The 19,111-nt window shown below is 42.8% G+C and overlaps 2 protein-coding genes, 1 non-coding gene and 1 pseudogene across 5 annotated transcripts in view; 3 read left to right on the top strand and 1 right to left on the bottom strand.

Moving 5' to 3' along the window:
- Spata9 (spermatogenesis associated 9) overlaps positions 1 to 12,918 on the bottom strand; it is a 36,005-nt gene extending 23,087 nt beyond the window's left edge. The window contains exons 1-3 of the mRNA XM_021208396.1: positions 12,763 to 12,918; positions 12,515 to 12,603; positions 870 to 1,097 (exon numbers count right to left, since the gene is read on the bottom strand). Of these exons, the coding sequence (XP_021064055.1) occupies positions 870 to 1,097; positions 12,515 to 12,603; positions 12,763 to 12,823 (378 nt within the window). The 5' untranslated portion in view covers positions 12,824 to 12,918. The remainder of the gene's footprint in view (positions 1 to 869; positions 1,098 to 12,514; positions 12,604 to 12,762) is intronic.
- Rhobtb3 (Rho related BTB domain containing 3) overlaps positions 1 to 19,111 on the top strand; it is a 124,056-nt gene that overhangs the window by 29,174 nt on the left and 75,771 nt on the right. The window lies entirely within an intron of this gene.
- Positions 7,731 to 9,028, top strand: LOC110328926 (annotated as a pseudogene). The gene has a single exon (XR_002380894.2). The product of XR_002380894.2 is annotated as a 60S ribosomal protein L3 pseudogene (transcript).
- LOC115065062 lies at positions 16,866 to 16,996 on the top strand. The gene has a single exon (XR_003844860.1). It is a non-coding gene; the product is annotated as a small nucleolar RNA SNORA17 (small nucleolar RNA).

Below are 19,111 nucleotides of genomic sequence, written 5' to 3'. Positions count from 1 at the left end.
AGGATAACATTTGAAATGTAAATGAAGAAAATATCTAATTAAAAAAGTCCAAGAAAAATGTAAAAAACAAAATTCACTATAGAATTTCTTTTAGGTTTGACACAAGTAGTCAGTACTTATACTTACTTTGAACTATTTGAAAGGGACAGGTTTATATAACTCAAGTAAATTATAACATATAAAAAGTCCACATTATTTTCCCCTTCGGATTCAAACAAGAAACTGTACTATATTCAGTTCACTTATCCTACTTTAACCTTTTCAAATGAAGGAACCCCAGTCCACCACAGTTTTATTTTTAAATTAAAGAAGCTTTAATATGCTATTTATTCTTTCACAATTCTGTCCAAAATCATGTCCTTTGATCATAATCCCCCATTTTTCTGTCTTATCCCTTTCCCTCGATCATTGACACCTTTCTCCCAACAAATCCCCTCCTACATTCATACCTTTCATGGGGAAGAGTGGCCCATTACCTTCAACTGGGATACTTGAAAGAGCAGAGGTTTGGGGTAATTTACCTGTGCCTGTCCTACTCATGAAAAAGCCCTCGCCCTTCTCTAGGAGCTATTAATTGTCTCTAGCCTTATGAGCCCTTCCCAGTGGGTGAGGGAGTATCCGTGGAAGTAGGGAGCCCTATGGAAGTAGGTAGCCACTGCTGCGGTGAGTGTGTGTCTTGTCCAGAGGATGGGGTTTCACTGCATATCTTCCAGGCTTCTGTCCTGACCCCATGCTGTTTCCTGAGCCTTGAAAGGAGTGATATAGATGTTTAGGACTGAGCGTTCTCTGGTCACTTATTTCCAACACTCGGGTCAGTTATGAATCCTTAGAAAGGTTCCTCTGCCCGAGCAGATGTAGCCTGTGCTTACCTGTATGCTGTTCAGGGGTTGACTTGCCACATTCACTTCTCGCAGCAGCCGGTGAGATATGTTCCTCAGTTCTAAGAGTCTGCATGCCAGCTGTGGCTGCAGAAGCTTGGCCACTGATTTGGAGGAGCTGGATATGCTGTTTAATCCTTGAATTAGCGTTCCACGGTTGATCTTGGCTAATGCAAGGGCCATTCTGACCTTGGATGTTTTCTGCACTGGATCTTTTTTCTGAAAAAAAAAAATCTTTGAAAAGAATCTGATATATGATTCTTTGACACATTAGAATCTGCATGTAAGAGAAACTGAGTATACAATTAAATTGTACATCTACAGCCTCAAATCTACCCAGTCCAACAACTACACATCCTAAATTCACTAACACCCATAATTAAAGCGATGTATGAGCACATTCATTTTTCCTTACAATAAAAATATCAAGAATTGAATAAACCAAAAGATAGAACATTTTCATTTTCTTTCTGGATTTATGTTGTTGTTGTTGTTTATTTTTTGAAACAGGGTCTCACTATGTCGTCCTTTGACATTAAATTTCCTATGTAGACCAGGTTGGCCTCAAACTCATAGAGATGTGCCCTTAAGTGCTGGGATTAAAGGCATGTGCTACCACTGTGGTGTGCATGGTGTTTTTCCATTGATGTTTGAAGCTGCTGTACAAATAAACGTGATTCTTTCTCACAGCTTCTTTGCCCCCTTTCTTCCCAGTACTTGGGGTCTTGTACATGATAAGCAGATGTTTTACCCCTGAGCTGTGTCTTAGCTCTCTGTGTTTACTCTTACTTTGACACAAAATCTCATAAGTTGTGCAAGTTGCATGTGAACTCATGCTGTGAACCATTCAGACCTTGGACTTTGCAACCCGCCTGCCTTAGCCTCCTGTTTATCTGGGAATATAGTTCTATGCTTCCGGGCTCCACTGTAAACAATAATTCTTATCCAAGGATTACTCAATATCCTAAATATTCAAGCAATAGTACTTATTTTAAATACTACAAATGTTTTTACAAGTTTACTTTAAAGTATTTTAGTTATAAACTAGAACATATATAATATGTAGAAAGGATTTAAAGGAAACAAAAATGCCTTACATGCAGATCTATTTTGTGGGTCTAAGAAAATCCTATATGTCAAAACTTCAGAAATTCTAGTAATTTCTAAAAACCTGTAGTAGCATTATCAGAGCATATAACATGTCGTTTCTTCTGTGTTCTACCCAGTAGTTAACTACAAAGACACTGCATAGAGTGTGGTTAGGCTGCATCCAGGCAACACACAGGCAGTTCTATCATTAATCCAAGCAATTTGGGGTCATCTGGCCATAACTTAGGAAATACTGGTTAAGCATTGGCTACAGTGTCTGTAATATTTTGATAGAACTAAATATACACAAACGAAATATCTGATAAATTGAATTGTTTTGTCATGTCTGTAGCGAACATCATGTGTCTGCCTAAGAGCTAACATTTTGCATATTTACTATAAAAAGAAATATCCATCATGTGATTTCAGTATTTTTCTTACTGTTCAGAATTTCTGGCCCATTCCTGAGGATGTATTTTTGCCCTGTTTTTGGTGTTCTGATGTGGTTTGTTCTGTTAACTTTTTCGAAAAGTCCCACAGATGGATGGTCTTAGTCTCCCAGGCAACAGCTAAAGAAACTAGTGCCATTTAAACAGTGGGCTGACCAAACTGCTAACCTCCCAAGCCATGTAGAGAAAAGCAACCTAAAAGCAGAGTGAGCAAACCAGCACAGAGGCACAGTCACATGACACCATTTTCTTCCTGGCTGTGGTGGAGGGACAGCCAGGAAAGCCTCACAGCCTGTCTTGTTGTCACCCTGATGATGTCTGCTGATCTATTTCCCTTGGGCAGTGCTGCACCCACCCTTCTCTACTTTTCCTCTTCAGGGGCTTGACACTAACTTTGTCTTACTTGTGATTACAATTTACCTATGTTCTCCCTCACTGTCATCATTATTGAGAGTAGTCAGCCACGTTGGCAGGACAAACAGGCATGGGACATGAAGTTTCACCTTACAAACTTTGTCTCCTTTTCAAGTCATCAGTGTTTAAGGACTCTACCATGTTGGCAGTTGTGAAATGGTTATCTTCTACAGATCCCTCTTCTAATTTTCTAAGTGTCTCTACAGGATCTTTTATTTTCTTCGGATTCTTCTGAGACACAGTCTTGCTTTCTAAGAAAATCTGATCTCATACTCACTATATGGCCCTGACCAGATCCTTTTTCCTCTGCCCCTGTGTACTGGCATGCACTATCACACCTCCACTTCTTCACTAGACCATGGCTTGCAACCAATGAGTGTCCCCATCTGTTTCTTTTAAGCAAATTGATTTATTCCACCAGACAAATCAATCAGTCTAACTCCCCTTCTACAGTTTCTTTCTTGCTTTTTGTCTTTATATTAAAAACAAGGTTAATTATCATTGATAATTTGGTCATGTCAAATTTCATGTAGGGCTCACATAATTAATGTTGATCAAAACATGACACTTGTTATTATTTCATGCTAGCCTGCATTGCAATAATGGCATATTTAGCTGCTGTGGGTTGAATACACTTGGTCCAGGGAATGGCACTACCAGAATGTGTGGCCTTTCTGGAGTAGGTGTGGCCTTGTTGGAGGAAGTGTATCACTTTGGGGTGGACTTTGAAACTCTCCTCCTAGTCATGTGGGAGCCAGTTTTCTTCCTGGCTGCTGTCAGAACTCTCAGCTCTTCCTGCACCATGCCTTCCTGGAAGCTGCCATGCTGCCTTGATGATAATGGATTGAACCTCTGAACCTGTAAGCCAGCCCCAATTAACTATTTTCCTTTATGAGAGTTGCCTTGGTTATGGTGTCTTTTCACAGCAATAGAAACTGCAAGACAGAAGTCATCATGAAATCCTAGCTTCCTCTGGGTCTTAATCTGTGCCTCATGACTGTGGTCTTTGTTTCCCTCTAATGTTTAGTTGTTACAATTTGATGGTGAGCTGCCCTGCACATCTATTTAAATGCTTTCTTTAAAACAAGACAAAAGAAAACAGAAACGAACAAACAAAACCTTTCCCATATAGCTTTCAAGGACTTGTTGCTTCCAACAACACAATGTTCTTAGCAACTTTTAATTTCCCTCCCGCAAACCATGGAATTTAATTTTCTCAAGAAGACATTTTTCCTATCTCGCAGGAAACTGATGTAGGAAAGCAAACCAAGGCAGAGGGATGCAGATGTGGTTCTCTCCTGCACTTCATAAACAAAAAGATGTCAGGGAGAAGCACCCACCTACAGTCCTCAGAGATGGGCTGGCATGCGTATGGTTTCACAGCAGTAAACAATCTTCGTAATCAGCTCTAACAGGGAGACAAGGGAGGTGTCTTCATACTCAGCCACCAGGCATTTCTCCCCCTTTCCTATTGCCTATTCTATGTTGTTTGTTTGTTTGTTTATTAAGCAAATCATGTGTGAGGGTTTAAAAACTGATCCCAAATGAGTGATCTACATGCCTATTTGCTAGTTTTCTCTTAGACTCTTAGCCTAAGCATCTCAGATCTGGTTACCAGTCCAAGGTGGGTGTTCCTTTGCAGCCTGACCACCATCTGATCAGTTCACAGATGCCAGGAAATCAATCACCCACCAAAGCCCTGAGGGCTCAGAGGTTGCTTAATAAAGGAAACCTTGCTGCGGTCGCTAAGATGGGTCTGGAATGGTGTTCCAGATTCTGAATTGATCTTCTCCACTTTAATACATTCTTGGCCTTGCCCCTCCTGCTTCTCAGGTCTTCTCCATATCTTTATTGTCAGTAGTTTTAACACTGAACTCTCATTTCTATACCACAGCAATTACTATCCCCCCCCCATATAACTAGCAAATCAGTAAAGTTTATTCAATTTTTCCTTTGAATAGTCCCAGAATTTGGCCCTTTCCTCCCACCCCTCCCCTATCCTAGTGCTCTAAGACACCATCATCATCTCTTCTGTAGGTTAGTGAGTAGCCACCTGAACAGGTCCTTTCTTCCAGTTTTGCTTACTCTCATTATTTCAACAGCATAAAGCTGAGAGACTCAGTTAAAAATCTATATCAGCGTCTGCGTTAGGTTTTTACTGCTGTGAACAGACACCATGACTAAGACAAGTCTTATAAATGGCAACATTTAATTGGGGCTGGCTTACACGTTCAGAGGCTCAGTCCATTATCATCAAGGTGGGAGTGTGGCAGCATCCAGGCAGGCATGGCACAGGAGGAGCTGTCTGGCTTCCAGACAGCTAGGATGAGATTCTTAAAGCCCACATGTACAAAGCCATGCATAATCAAAAAGGCCACACCTACTTGGCAGGGCCACACCTAATAGTGCCACTCCTGGGCTGAGCTAATACAAACCATCACATTCCACTCCCTTGCCCCCATAGGCTTATTCAAACATATGAGTCTATGGGGGCCATACCTACTGTAGCATAATAAAAAAGTACATTTAGTCCAACTTCCAAAGTCCCCATAGTCTATATCAGTATCAACATTGTTAAAAGTCCAAAGTTCAAAGTGTCTTTTGAGATTCATCCAATCACTTAACTGTAATCCCTGAATCAAGGTAGGAAACCAGCTGGGCAAACTCCAAACTCTGCATCTCCATGTCTATTGTCAAAGCAATTTTCAGATCTCCAACCCCTTTTTCATCTTTGTTAACTGTAACAAACTTCTTTTCCTAGGCTGGTTCCACTCCCTGTTAGCAGCTTTCCTCAGCAGATAGCCTATGACTTTGGCATTTCAAACATCTTGATATCTCCAAGGCAGCTTCAAGGTTACAGCTTCTTGTTCCAGTGTCTGGGATCCACAGATGCTCTTCCAGGCTTCTCCAAAGGGCTGGCCTCATTTCTCCAGCTCTATTTTCTGTAGCACTCTAAACTCAGGATGATTAACTCCACTGCCGCTGCTGTTCTTGGTGATCATCCAATGGTACTGGCATCTCCAATACTCTGAGGTCTTCCAATGCAACTAGGCTTCACCAATAGCCTCTTATAGGCTCTCTTCTTGGTGCCAAGCCTCAAATCCTTTGCATGACCTCTTCCATCCTGGCTGTAAACTACAACTGAGGCTGTACCTTTACCAATGGCCTTCCATGGCCTCTCACAGTGCCAAGTCTCAGCTGGTTTTCATGACCCCTTCATGCCTTCAAAACCAGTACCACCTGGGTGACTCTTACATATTACCAAGTACAGCTGAAGCACGAGTTACAAACTTGGCTATCTCTGGAACACAGCTTCTTTGTGCTCTCAGAAAATACTTCCCAGAATATTTCACCTCAGTGATGCTGGTCTCTTCTTAATCACCACTAATTTCTTAGCTCCAGCTAACAAGTATTGTCCCAGTATTCCCTTTTATTTTTCACTCTAAAGCCAGAGCCACATTTTCAAAGCTACCCAGTTCTTCTGCTTCCTGTGGCTAGAACATGATCCCCTTTATTATCTTACCAGCTTTCTGTTTTCCAACTCCCTCACTGCCTAAACTTGGCTGTCCTAGAACTTGCTCTGTAGATTGGCCTTGAACTCAGAGATCTGCATGTCTGTCTCATGGGATTAAAGGTCTCACCACACCTGGATTTAAGCTTTTCTTCACCTTGAACTTGCTCTGTTCTAGGCTGGCCTGTAACTCAGAGATCTCCTTGGCTTTATCTCCTAAAATTAAAGGTGTGTCCCATCATGCCTGGATCTAAATTTAGCTGGGTAGGATCTTGCTCCAAAGTCCCATCCCTTAATCTGCTGTCTCCTAGAACACAGGATTTGGCTTCATTTCACTTCCTGGTGTCCCTTTAATACTCAAACCAAATATTTTATATTTTTTCTTTCTCAGCTTGCTATGCTTGTTTAAAATGCTCTTCATAAGACTTAACCAGAGAACAAAGTCTATGATGGGCTTTTCTGAGACTTCTATCAATGCAATTAATCTGAGTCTCTTCACCTTAGCCTCTGGCAGACTCTTCATACAAGGGCATAAAGGAACTACACTCTTCACCAAAACACCACAAAGACAGTCTCTAGGCCACATATTAAAATTCTCTACTGAAACCTCTTGGGCAAGGTCTGCACAATTCATATCACTCTCAGTAACAAAGTCTTCCATATTCCTACTAGGATGGCCCATTAAGCCCAATTTAAAGCATTCTACTGCTTTCCAAATCCAAAGTCCCAAAATCCATATTCTTCCAAACAAAAGCATTGTCAGGGCTATCAAAGCACTACCCTAGTTCGTGGTACCAACTTCTGTCTTAGGATTTTACTACTATAAACAGATACCATTACCAAGGCAAGTCTTTTAAATGACAACATTTAATTGGGGCTGGCTTACACGTTCAGTCCATTATCATCAAAATGGAAACATGGCAGCATCCAGGCAGTCATGGTGGAGGAGCTGAGTTCTACATCTTCATCTGAAGGCTTCTAGCAGAATACTGGCTTCCAGAGAGCTAGGATGAGTTTCTTAAAGCCCACACCCACAATGCCACACTTACTTCAAAAAGGCCACACTTACACAGGGCCACGTCATCTAATAGCGCCACTCCCTGAGCTGAGCAAGTAGAAGCCATCCCAGTCAGAATAACATCTTACTTTGGCTCAGTAAAAGTGGGCACATGCCCGGTGGAGATGGCAGCTTTCGTGCTCTGGCCTGACCGTCTTTCCCTCCCTTTCCCTTTTCATCATCTATTAAACTTAGTCAAGAGTGTTTTGTGAAAGTTGAACTTGTTCTTGTCAAATCCAGATAGAAGCTGAGCTAGGAGATCGGGAAGGGTTAATACTGAAGTATGTGCTTTCGAAAGGAAAGCACACCTAAAGGCTCAGGTGCGGCTCTATCGGTGGGCGGCGTGTGGCGACGCGATGTCTCACAGGAAATTCTCAGCTCCCAGGCATGGGTCCTTGGGCTTCTTGCCTCGCAAGCGCAGCAGCCAGCACTGTGGGAAAGCGAAGAGCTTCCCTAATGATGACGCTTCCAAGCCTGTTCACCTCACAGCCTTTCTGGGGTACAAGGCTGGCATGACCCACATCGTCCGGGAAGTTGACAGGCCTGGATCTAAGGTGAACAAGAAAGAAGTCGTGGAGGCTGTGACCATTGTGGAGACCCCCCCAATGGTGGTTGTGGGCATTGTGGGCTATGTTGAGACCCCACGAGGCCTCCGGACCTTCAAGACTGTATTTGCTGAGCATATCAGCGATGAGTGTAAGAGGCGGTTCTATAAGAACTGGCACAAGTCTAAGAAGAAGGCTTTCACCAAGTACTGTAAGAAATGGCAGGATGACACAGGCAAGAAGCAGCTGGAAAAGGACTTCAACAGCATGAAGAAGTACTGCCAGGTCACCCGCATAATCGCCCACACTCAGATACATCTGCTTCCTCTGTGCCAGAAGAAGGCACACTTGATGGAGATCCAGGTGAATGGGGGCACTGTGGCTGAGAAATTTGACTGGGCCCGAGAGAGACTGGAGCAGCAGGTTCCTGTGAACCAGGTGTTTGGGCAGGATGAGATGATCGATGTCATCGGCGTGACAAAAGGCAAAGGGTACAAAGGGGTAACCAGTCGTTGGCATACAAAGAAACTGCCTCGAAAGACCCATCGAGGTCTGCGCAAAGTTGCCTGTATTGGAGCCTGGCACCCTGCCCGTGTCGCCTTCTCTGTGGCTCGAGCTGGGCAGAAAGGCTACCATCACCGAACAGAGATTAACAAGAAGATTTACAAGATTGGTCAAGGCTACCTCATCAAGGACGGCAAACTGATCAAGAACAATGCATCTACTGACTATGACCTGTCTGACAAGAGCATTGACCCACTGGGGGGCTTTGTCCATTATGGTGAGGTGACCAATGATTTCATCATGCTCAAAGGCTGTGTGGTGGGGACCAAGAAGCGAGTGCTTACTCTTCGTAAGTCCTTGCTGGTCCAGACCAAACGTCGGGCCCTGGAGAAGATTGGCCTGAAGTTCATTGACACTACCTCCAAGTTCGGCCATGGTCACTTCCAGACCATGGAGGAGAAGAAGGAGAAGCAGCGTTCATGGGACCACTCAAGAAAGATCGCATCGCCAAGGAGGAAGGTGCCTAATGCCAGGATCACTTTGTGTGGATGGAGGGGTCTCACCAATAAAATATTTCTAGCAGCAAAAAAAAAAAAAAAAAAAAAAAAAGGCTCAGGTGCGGTCTCTTTTTGTTCTACACACAGCCTGTGCTTTGTACATATCACACATATGAGTGGGTTTGTGTCACTAAGTTAACAAAAAAAATGGTGAAGAAAGAACCATGGATTTTAAAATGGGCAAAAGCTGTCATTGTGTTCTCCCATAAATGGCCTTAGTCTCATAAGTCAGTAAATTGGGTGCTAGAAACAGGACATAGAGCTGCCTTTAGGGAGTTGGCAGCTATATATCTGAACTGAAATCATTGTGACAATGATGCCATCAGAAGACAAAGATGAAAAGGGATATAAAGAAGTGGAATCCTGTTCCCCTATCTGGTCTATCTTGTCTGGTCTCGGTATGAGAGTATGCTCCTAGGCCTGTGGTGACTTCATGTGCCAGGGTAGGCTGATACCCAGGGGAGACATCCCCATCTTAGAGGAGAAGGGAAGGGGCTATTGGAAGAGGGGTATCTGAGCCGGGCATTGGGAGGAGGGGGGCTGTGATCAGGATCTAAAGTGAATAAAGAAAAAAATGCAATTTTTTTTTTTTTTTTTTTGGTTTAACAAAGTGTCAGTGTGTCTAGCTTTAGCAGCGGAGGAAGCACGCTTTGGAGACGTAGCAGCGCTTCTAACATGTCTCTAGCTCAGAGGACTCCCCTTGAGGCTTTTTCAATAATCATTGCAACTACTATCCACATTTAGGCATTCACATCCTAGGTCTACTGCGGACACCTGTCCATCTCTTCTCTTACAACTCCAGGGGATGGCCGAGAGAAGTTTCCAGTGTTTCAAAATACTTTGTACCAAATCCAGGGAAACGCAAAGAGGGGAGGTAACTAGACTCTAAACTAAGATCCGGAACTAGATTTGGTTTGCCCCCTGAGTCTTCAAGCCTTAGTTTGTCCTGGTCAGCTACCCAACTACAGCTCACTTGGGAACCCACACTTCACCATAATCCTTTTTGCCCAAATGAAGAAGGGTTATTTTCTTTGTTAGTCTACATTCAGATCAATAAGCTAAGTAGCTCCAATTAACAGCTCAACTGCTTGGATTAAACACAATGTTTTATATCCCTTGAACCAAATTCAACTTAAATAATTTTATTATATTCTATCTCTCTGTTCTTCACATAGTCACCTTTCCTACTTAATAGAATGATTATTCTTCCAGCCATTCAAGAAATCCAGACTCTTCCTTGACCCCTGCATAGCCTATCATCCCACAATGTCAACTTTATGATATATTGAATATACCACCAGTCTTATATTCCCAATATTCTTGGCAACAATTTATAACAGAATCTTACTAAAAACTTTGCCACTATTAAGAAAAAAATATCACTAGAGAAAGAACTCGTTTCTTTTGTGTGTATTTATGTATGTGTGTGACATATGCACATATCTGTGTTCATATATGCATGGAGAGGCCAAAGGATGGTTTCTGTGTCTTCTTGTATCATTCTCTACCTTATATTTTGAGGCAGGTCTGTCACTGAACCTTATTCTTTCAGCTAGGCTGACTAGCTAGTGAGATCCCAGGATCCACCTGTCTTTACTCACAATGCTGGGTTTACAGGCATGTGCAGACATACATGGATTTTATGTGTGTGCTGGAAATTCAAACTCTTGCTGGCACAGCAAGAGATCTGACGCATTAAACTCTCTCTAGCCCTAAGAATCATTTTCACTATAAAACTTGTATGTCATTACCATGCTCAAAATCATCTGTCATGTTTGTGTTATAATTAAGAGAAAGATTCGCCTTTTTTGTTGCATGACATTCATGACCTTTATATTCTGGGTCCAGGTTAAATTACCTTATTAACTTTACCATTACAACTCTGCCTTCATTACATTAAACAAACCCACTGACAAGGGACCATGTTTTTTACTTTCCTATATCCTTTTCTTCCAGTCCCAAATGATAAGAGGGGTAATTAAGTAAATATTCAACATTTTATCTCCAGAAATGGCTAAGACAGATCCAACACCTTTCCTAATGAAATGCACAGACTTTGTGATTACCATGTTGTTCAAAGTGCCTTTGGTATGTTTGTTTAAACTTCTGGTTTGGACTAAACACTTGACATTGTCACAAGTCTGGCTTTTACAGTGTTATATAAAGTGCATTGTACTTCAAAGGAGATACTTAGAATAATTAGGTTAGAAAAGATACTGCCGTTTCTTTTTTTATAAGCATCTTCAAAATTCTCTCTGCTTCCAATTTCTGTAGTTTATCTTTTTCAAATCCTTTTTGGAACAGAGACTTTAAAATTACAGGGTATGTATATTTTGTGTAAATTGGTAGATATTTGTACTTTCTTTTTACATTAGCACACACATATTTACACTGTTACTTTTCAGTATTAATCTGTTATATGTTTGTATTCCATTAATTACATTAGATTTTTAACCAAAGTATTTCTATTTTACAATTTTGTATTAAGTAAATATTAAGTAAGCTACATGGTCAGTTTCTGATGGAAAGACTTCCAGATTTTTAATCTAATGCCAAAATGATCATATTTAATTGTAATTAATATATCTCACTCACTTCCTGGTCTAGCTCTAGGACTTTTCCCAAGAAATAAAATTTGAAATTGGTTTGTTTTTTTTGGGGGGGGGAGACTGGGCTATGCAAAGTAAGGCTGGTCTCCAGTCGAGCTGAGGTCTGAACCCCAAAAATGGTGATAATTCATTACATGACACAGTAGGCATTCCCTCATGCTCCTGGAACTCTGGCCCCTGCCTAAGTTACCGCCCCCCCCCACAACCCCCAGGAGAGAAGCATGGCTAGAAGTCATGTAGGCAATGGCCCAAACTTCTGACCTTCAGGCTAAACTCCTCCCCAGTTACCTAGCAACAGTAAAGACCATAAAAAGGGCTGTTCAGCCCCACCTCACTCTCTTACTCCCTTACTTCTCACTCTCTTACTTCTTACTCCTCACTCTCACCCTCTCACCCTCTCTCCTCTCTCTTTGTCTTCTCCTTTCCTTTCTGCTCTCCTCTCCTCTCCTCTCTCCCTCATACTTTCTCTTTCTCTCTAGCCATCTCTCTCTCTCTCTCTCTCTCTCTCTCTCTCTCTCTCTCTCTCTCTCTCTCTCTCTCTCTCCCTTCTCTCTTTTTCCCTGCCTTTCTACAATAAAGCTCTAAAACCATAGAATGTCTCTGCTCATCAAGACCCACTGTGCTTGGAGGATGGGACAGGTTTTCTCCTAATGAGCCATTTCTTCTCATTAGAAGGCCTTCCTGTGCTCCAGTCAAGATCCACTGCACTCACTCCCCTTCCCCAGGGCATCCCCTGCCCCACCTTCCCCAGGGAATCCCCTGGGCCCCACTTTTTAGTCCCCAACAGTTTTTCTGTGGACAAATTAGTATTTTTAACTTTACTTACTTATCTTCGTATTAATGATTTGTATGATACAAATATTATATTTTGTCTTTTTCTTAAGCTCATAAATCACATTACCTGGTTGGACTGTGATAATCTTAAGATGGCAGGGAGATCATCTTTAAACTCATCAATAATGTCCATGATTGCCTTCTGGAGCCCCTCAACTAAGAAAAGAAGACATTAGAAAAAACATCCTGTGACATTTGCAGAAATATGGAACACTGGCCCTCCTCCCAGGGAAGAGGGAACACAGAGAAACCAGTGGGATTTGTTCCCAGTTGTGCCCATGCCCATAGTCCCAGTTACAATAGGTTCAGCCATACGTCTTCCAGAGAAGTTCTTCACCACCTGTCCACAGATCCACCCAATAGGTCTGACTTCCATGATGAGCCGTAACTTGCTTCCACACGTTTAGTGAGTTGTAGGCCTGGGATAGGATGTCCTCCACTCAGACCAGCAAGAACGGAACCTTTTGGTTCACTGGATCACTGCTGGGGTTCTTTGTTACTGCACAATGGAACCTCAGAACTTGTTACAGAACCTTCTGAAATAACTGTATTGGTGGGAGGAAGAATGTGTTTGGAGGCAAGAGTGGAAGAGTGAGGAACCTGAAAAATAGATCACATTAGGAAGTTGTATATTACAGATTGGGTTTTGTCCTAAACTTTGTCCTAAAAGAGCTCCAAGCCCCTTTCCCAGGTCTCTCACTGTCAAACTGGGGTTCTAGCCTCTGAAACTATCACAAAGGTCATCAACCCCCTCAATATGACCCTTCCCAGATTAGGCTAATATTAGGTGAAAAGCCTGAACAGGATAAACCACCTGCTCAGGAATTGAAATTCCACCAATCCCCACTCTGAAAAATCTCTGCTCTAGAAAGCTCTGTCCCTTAAGAAACCCTATATAAAGGTTGTGTCTCCTCAGTTCCCTGCTGTCTGCTCCCAGTGTAAGGTTCCAAAATTCACTGAAAAAAGACCTCAGATTCAGATAATACATAAAAACAAAGAACACTTATTCTGCAGAAACAACTAGCATCATTTCAGAATGGTAATGCAGACAAATATATTTAAGCCTCTTTATAACAGAACTGCTTAATTGCTTCTAAGATAACAGACTTCTAAAATCTAGAGCACATCCCAAGAGGTTATAAAAACCATCAATCAAAGGCCATAATGAAGATGTACACCAAAGGTGAAAAGTCAGAAAATGAAATATTGACTGGGTTTATCTAAATAAAACTTCAAGGACAGCTTAGTTATGGTTTTTAACTTTCCATGAACCTGTAAGCTAGTAACAAATGATGAATGTTTCGTCAGATAATTACTCCTACTGTATGTGCATGTAGACATTCTGTTATAAACCTCTTATTCAATTAATGGCCTGAATTTGTGTGCAAACTTGTAGTGAACTTTTTACCATGTGATCACACACTCAGAAAGTCATACAATTGCTGAGAACAAAAGGCAGAGACAGGCCTCCCTTCCCTAGAGCCTGCTGCTGTTTTACTATAAGATGCTAAACTGAAGACTTGCAGTTTCTTGCCTCAGAGCAACCCAGACAGGCAGATCAGCTGTGGAAGCAAAGTACCTTACACCTAGGATGGATAGCGAATGGTTTATGGCCTAGTTTCTGAGTGGAGACAAAATGGGATAAAAAGGACTCTTCACCAGGAGTAATGACAGCCACCCCTGGATTTATCCTAGACCCTCCTAATAAATCTCTTTTATGAGTTTTGCTGCCAGAGGTGACTCTCATGGGAAGCCAAGAAACAATGAAGAGAAGAATGGAAGAAGGGAAGTGGTAGATTGGTGCTGAAGTTCCTCAGCTTCTCAGCTCAGCTGGGGATACCCTCCCCTGGGAGCAGCACCACCTATAAAGAGGAGGCTTCCTCTCAGAGCTATATAGCTCTGGTGTCTCAGGATCCCTTCCTATCTCAGATCTGTGTGAGTCCCAGGACACCTTCCCATCTGAGCAGGAAAGCCAATGCATACTCAGTCACTCACTTACACACTCACAAACTCTCATAATGCTCATACACACACTCACATACACACTTACCCATATATACTCATACTCACACTCACATACTCTTTCACACTCATACATACACACACACATACACACAGACACACAGACACACAGACACACACACACACACACACACACACACACACACACACACAACACAGTGTTGAAAGAGAGAAATCCTTGTGCCTTGGAAACTTACATTCAGTTAGTAATAGAAACAAGTCATATTCTATTTCCTGAGAACCTAGAAAAATGATTACTTTCATTAATGCCTTGCTCATATTTTGAGATGAATGTTTCATTTCTGTATTCCCCAGTACCTGGAAAGGTGAACTACATATGATATAAAATATTTCTCTAATTTAAAAGTAGACTTATGACCTGGAATGATGTCTTAGCAGTTCAAAGTGCTGGCTGCTTTCCAAGGAACATTGTTTTGAATCCTAGCACTCACAGAGTGGTTCACAATGTTTGGTGCCAATATGTTGAATTATTTTTTTAAGATTTATTTATTTATTTTATGTATATGAGTATACTGTAAATGTCTTCAGACACACCAGAAAAGGGTATTGGATCCTATTACAGATGTTTGTGAGCCACCACATGGTTGCTGGGAATTGAACCCTGAACTTCTAGAAGAATACTCAGTGCTCTTAACTGCCAAGCCATCTCTCCAGCCTCTGTTGTATTAATATTTAATCTCAGTCAGGGGTTTCTACTAGGCCTTGATCATCCAATTCCCAGATAAAAGACACACAACCTTTATATTTATAATATGTCTTTAAAGCAATAGAGCTGGGCTACTCTCTAAGCTATTAATGTCTATTTCCTTAAACAATAACCCCAAGTTATAACTTGTTATGTTCCATCTGGGCTGTTCTTAGCTCTAACTGGCCAGCCCTCATGGTCATGTTTTCATGACTCACCTACCCCATGGTGTCTTCTCCTTTCTCTCCTTTCTCCTCTTCTCCTCATGGTCCTCCTCAGACTCACAGCCAAAGGATCGAAATTCCACCTACCTCACTTCTGCCACTGTAGAGATCTTTATTCAACCAATAGTTTAAAAATACAGAGCAAGGACACATAGCATTATGTTGGGGTTGGTTCTAAAGCTTTGATTTAATCAGGAATCTGCATGTTCAAACATTGAAGGTCCTTGTCCTCAACTGGATTTGATTGATCTATGAAGATGCCCGTGGCTAGTGGCTGGGGAAAGGGAGACAAAGCAGGACCTTTAGATTTGTGAGAGCTAGGAACTGGGAAAAAGGAGAGAAAGGCTTGCCGTGACTTGAGGGGAAAAGATGGGATGTAGGAGCTGCAGGAGAGAAAGCCAACCAGCCATGTGAGGATGTGAGTAAGTAGCCATTGGCCACTTCCCCGATTGGGCCTGGAGTGGCAGGGGAAGGTTTAGGGGTGCCCAAGGCATTTTAAAATTAACTGATCCTACTCTCCTTCAAATTCGTAGCCCTCCTTTTCACTAATTGTTACTGCATGCATATGTACACACACACTCACTCTGTATATTGTCACTTGTATGTATGTTTTCTGGGTCGACCATTTGGCACTGGACAACTAATTAGTGTGCTCTTCCCTGGAGAAAACTAGCTCTCCTATGCCCAGCATTCTTCAGTTAACACTGTTCTTTGTGTAGGGTTAAGGTTTTATTGGGTTTTCCTTGTCGACATTCTCATGTCCACTGGTATCCTCCTCATTCAACTCAAATTTGAGCAGTCATGTTGGTCAGACTTTATGGGTGTAGCATATGACATTACTAGGAGACACACTCCATAAACTCCCTGATCTGTTGGCTCTTACAATCTTTCTCTCTGATCCTCTACAATGTTCCCTGGGCCATAGTTGTAGGAAATTTTTAACTGTATCCAGTGGGACAACACTCTACAACTCTGAACTTTGATTTTTTTTTTTTTTAACGGTTCTCTATAGTCCTTTCTGTCTTTTGGAGAAACTTCCCCAAACAGGAATAAAGACTCCACTTATCTGTGGGTATAATAAATGTTTATAGGTTGTTTCTAGGGATTGTGCTAGATTAGTAAAGTGATGGTTATGGACTCTTCTCCAATAACTATGACTTCACTAGCCCTAAGTAGTTGGCTAGATTTCCAGTAGTAGGCATGGTTTCCTTCTTGTTGGTGGGTCTTAAATATTGTTACAGAGCTGTTGGCTATCCTCAAAGTATGTACTGTTACTGCATCCTTAAGGTTTTTGTGCCATGCTGGTTATTAATGTTTGACATAGTTGTCATAGCTGTGTGAGACTGTTAGTTGCCTCCTTATCGTGGAAGCTGCGTAGTGCCTTCTGGTACCACGGAAACTAGTCTCCAGAGAAGAGGCATTCATGCCAATTGACCATTTTGTTTTCTTTTAAGTAAAGAAAAGTACATACCCCTAGAGATGTTACAGGGGTGGCTGCTGTTTCCCATGTGTGTCTGTAGGTAGCCAAGAGGAGAGAGCTATGTCTATGCTCAGTGTTCTGACCTGCAAACAGTTGAATGATTAGTTGCCTAACATTCCCTGTAAAAGAGAGCTGGAGACGACCACCAGTTTGGTGCTGTGCAGGCCCAGATGGGCTCCCAGGTCAGAAAGCAAGCTGGAGACTACAAGAACCTGGCCTGGGACTATGACTCCCAGGTGGGAGTGAGCACAAGACAACCACCATACCATGAGGCAAGGTCAGGGAGCTAGCTTGGGATGACCACCAGTCCAGCACTGCAAAAGTCTGGAGAGGCAGACCATGTCACCAAGTGGCATAATGCAGAGGTGGGAACCATTCCTGTGATGACCCCAGACAGTCAGAGATCCCAGGCTCCACTAACAGGAGGAAGTAAATGGTGGAAAAATGGAAGAAAAAGAGAAACAGGATTTAAGCACAATGAAGAAGGCAGATCTGGAGATTTGAGGGTAGGGAGAAAAGCCTGTTGTGAAAAGCTGATGATGTCACTTGGGACCATGGTGGCATCCTGGCCTATGCTGTCACTGGGGGCCATGTCTGGGTCCATACCCCTGCATCATCAGGGATCTGTTACCACCAAAAGCCAGGGAGATGTCCCTGGTCTGAGCCCAGGCATATGTAGATGTCTGAGGGCTGTGCAGATCTGCCTCCACTCCTCACCTGGGTATCAAGGGAGAGCTGGCCCTGGAAAGTGAGAGCAGAAGGCTGACCCCACCCCTAGCAAGCTGCATTACCAGAGAGAGGTGGTGTACAAAGCCCAGGAGCTGGTATGGGAGTTGCAGGTGAGCCTGCCCTGAGGGTATGAGTATGGGTAAGCTGGCCCTGCCACTCATTTCCCATTGGGTAGCATGGATGAGGGAGAGATGCCCTCACCCCTCCTTGCCCCTTGCCACCTGCAGCAGATTGCCGATCTGGTCCTGGAGTCATGAAAGCAGAAGAGCTTGCCCTGCCCTTTACCTGCTACAACACTTGGGAGAGTGGGCCCTACACCTTGCCTAGGCAGAACTCTAAAGCTGGTCCTGGACATGAGGTGGTGCAAGTGAGCCACCCCAGTGTCATGAGAGTGGGAGAGCCTTCCCAGCCTCTCACCTGCTGTAGCACTCTGGAGAGTGGGTCCTGTTCCTCACCTGGGCAGCACAGTAGAGCTGTAACTGACTCTGTGGGTGCAAATGAGCCAGTCCCATGGGCATGAGAGCAGGAGACTGGTTCTGCCCCTTGCTGGTAGTGGATCAGCCAGAGCAGGGCTTTGAATGGCCCACCCCAACATCTACCCCATCTATGAACTGCTAGAGTGCATGAAGGAGCAAGTCCTATAGAGCCAAAACTACAGAATAGCCATGACACAAAGCAACAAGAGGATATCCCAGAGGAGTTCCCATAAGGTTCCAGTATTGATAGTGTAGCAGAAGCCAGAGACCTTGTACCAAACCAACAACTCAAAGAACATTTGCAAGCAAAGAAGTGCAGACAAAGGGTATACTGTGGGACACACTGTGACACACTACAGTTTCCACAATGAGATTTATTTTTCTCTCTGTTGGGGGGTTGTTATAAGAGTGGATCTAAGGTATGGGATTGGGGCGCATGATATGAAATTCATAAAGAAAAAGTAAAAAGGTATATTTATTAATATACTTAGAAAACTTAATGCTACATACAAGGTATATTTATTAATATACTTAGAAAACTTAATGCTACAAATCTGCTTTAAATTCAGACTTTTTAAAAAGACATTATATTCAAGTATTTGTCTTTACTAGTCAGTAAAGTTGTGATGGTTTGTTTATTCTTGGCCCAGGGGGTGGCACTATTAGAAGGTATGACCCTGTTGGAGTAGGTGTGACCCTTTTGGAGTAGGCATGGTACTGTGGGTGTGGGCTTTCAGACCCTCCTCCTAGCTGCCTAGAAGCCAGTATTCTGCTATCAGCCTTCAGATGAAGATGTAGAACTCTCAGCTCCTCCTGCACCATGAATGCCTGGATGTTGCCATGTTCTGGTCTTGATGATAATGGACTGAACCTCTGAACCTGTAAGCCAGCTCCAATTACATCTTTTCATTTTAAGACTTGCCTTAGTCGGGGGCTGGTGAGATGGCTCAGTGGGTAAGAGCACCCGACTGCTCTTCCAAAGGTCCGGAGTTCAAATCCCAGCAACCACATGGTGGCTCACAACCAT

This window comes from Mus pahari, chromosome 11 (genome assembly GCF_900095145.1).
Source record: "Mus pahari chromosome 11, PAHARI_EIJ_v1.1, whole genome shotgun sequence".
Lineage (NCBI taxonomy): Eukaryota > Metazoa > Chordata > Mammalia > Rodentia > Muridae > Mus > Mus pahari.
The sequence above is the reverse complement of the archived record's forward strand: the minus strand, read 5'-3'. Positions and strand labels throughout refer to the sequence as shown.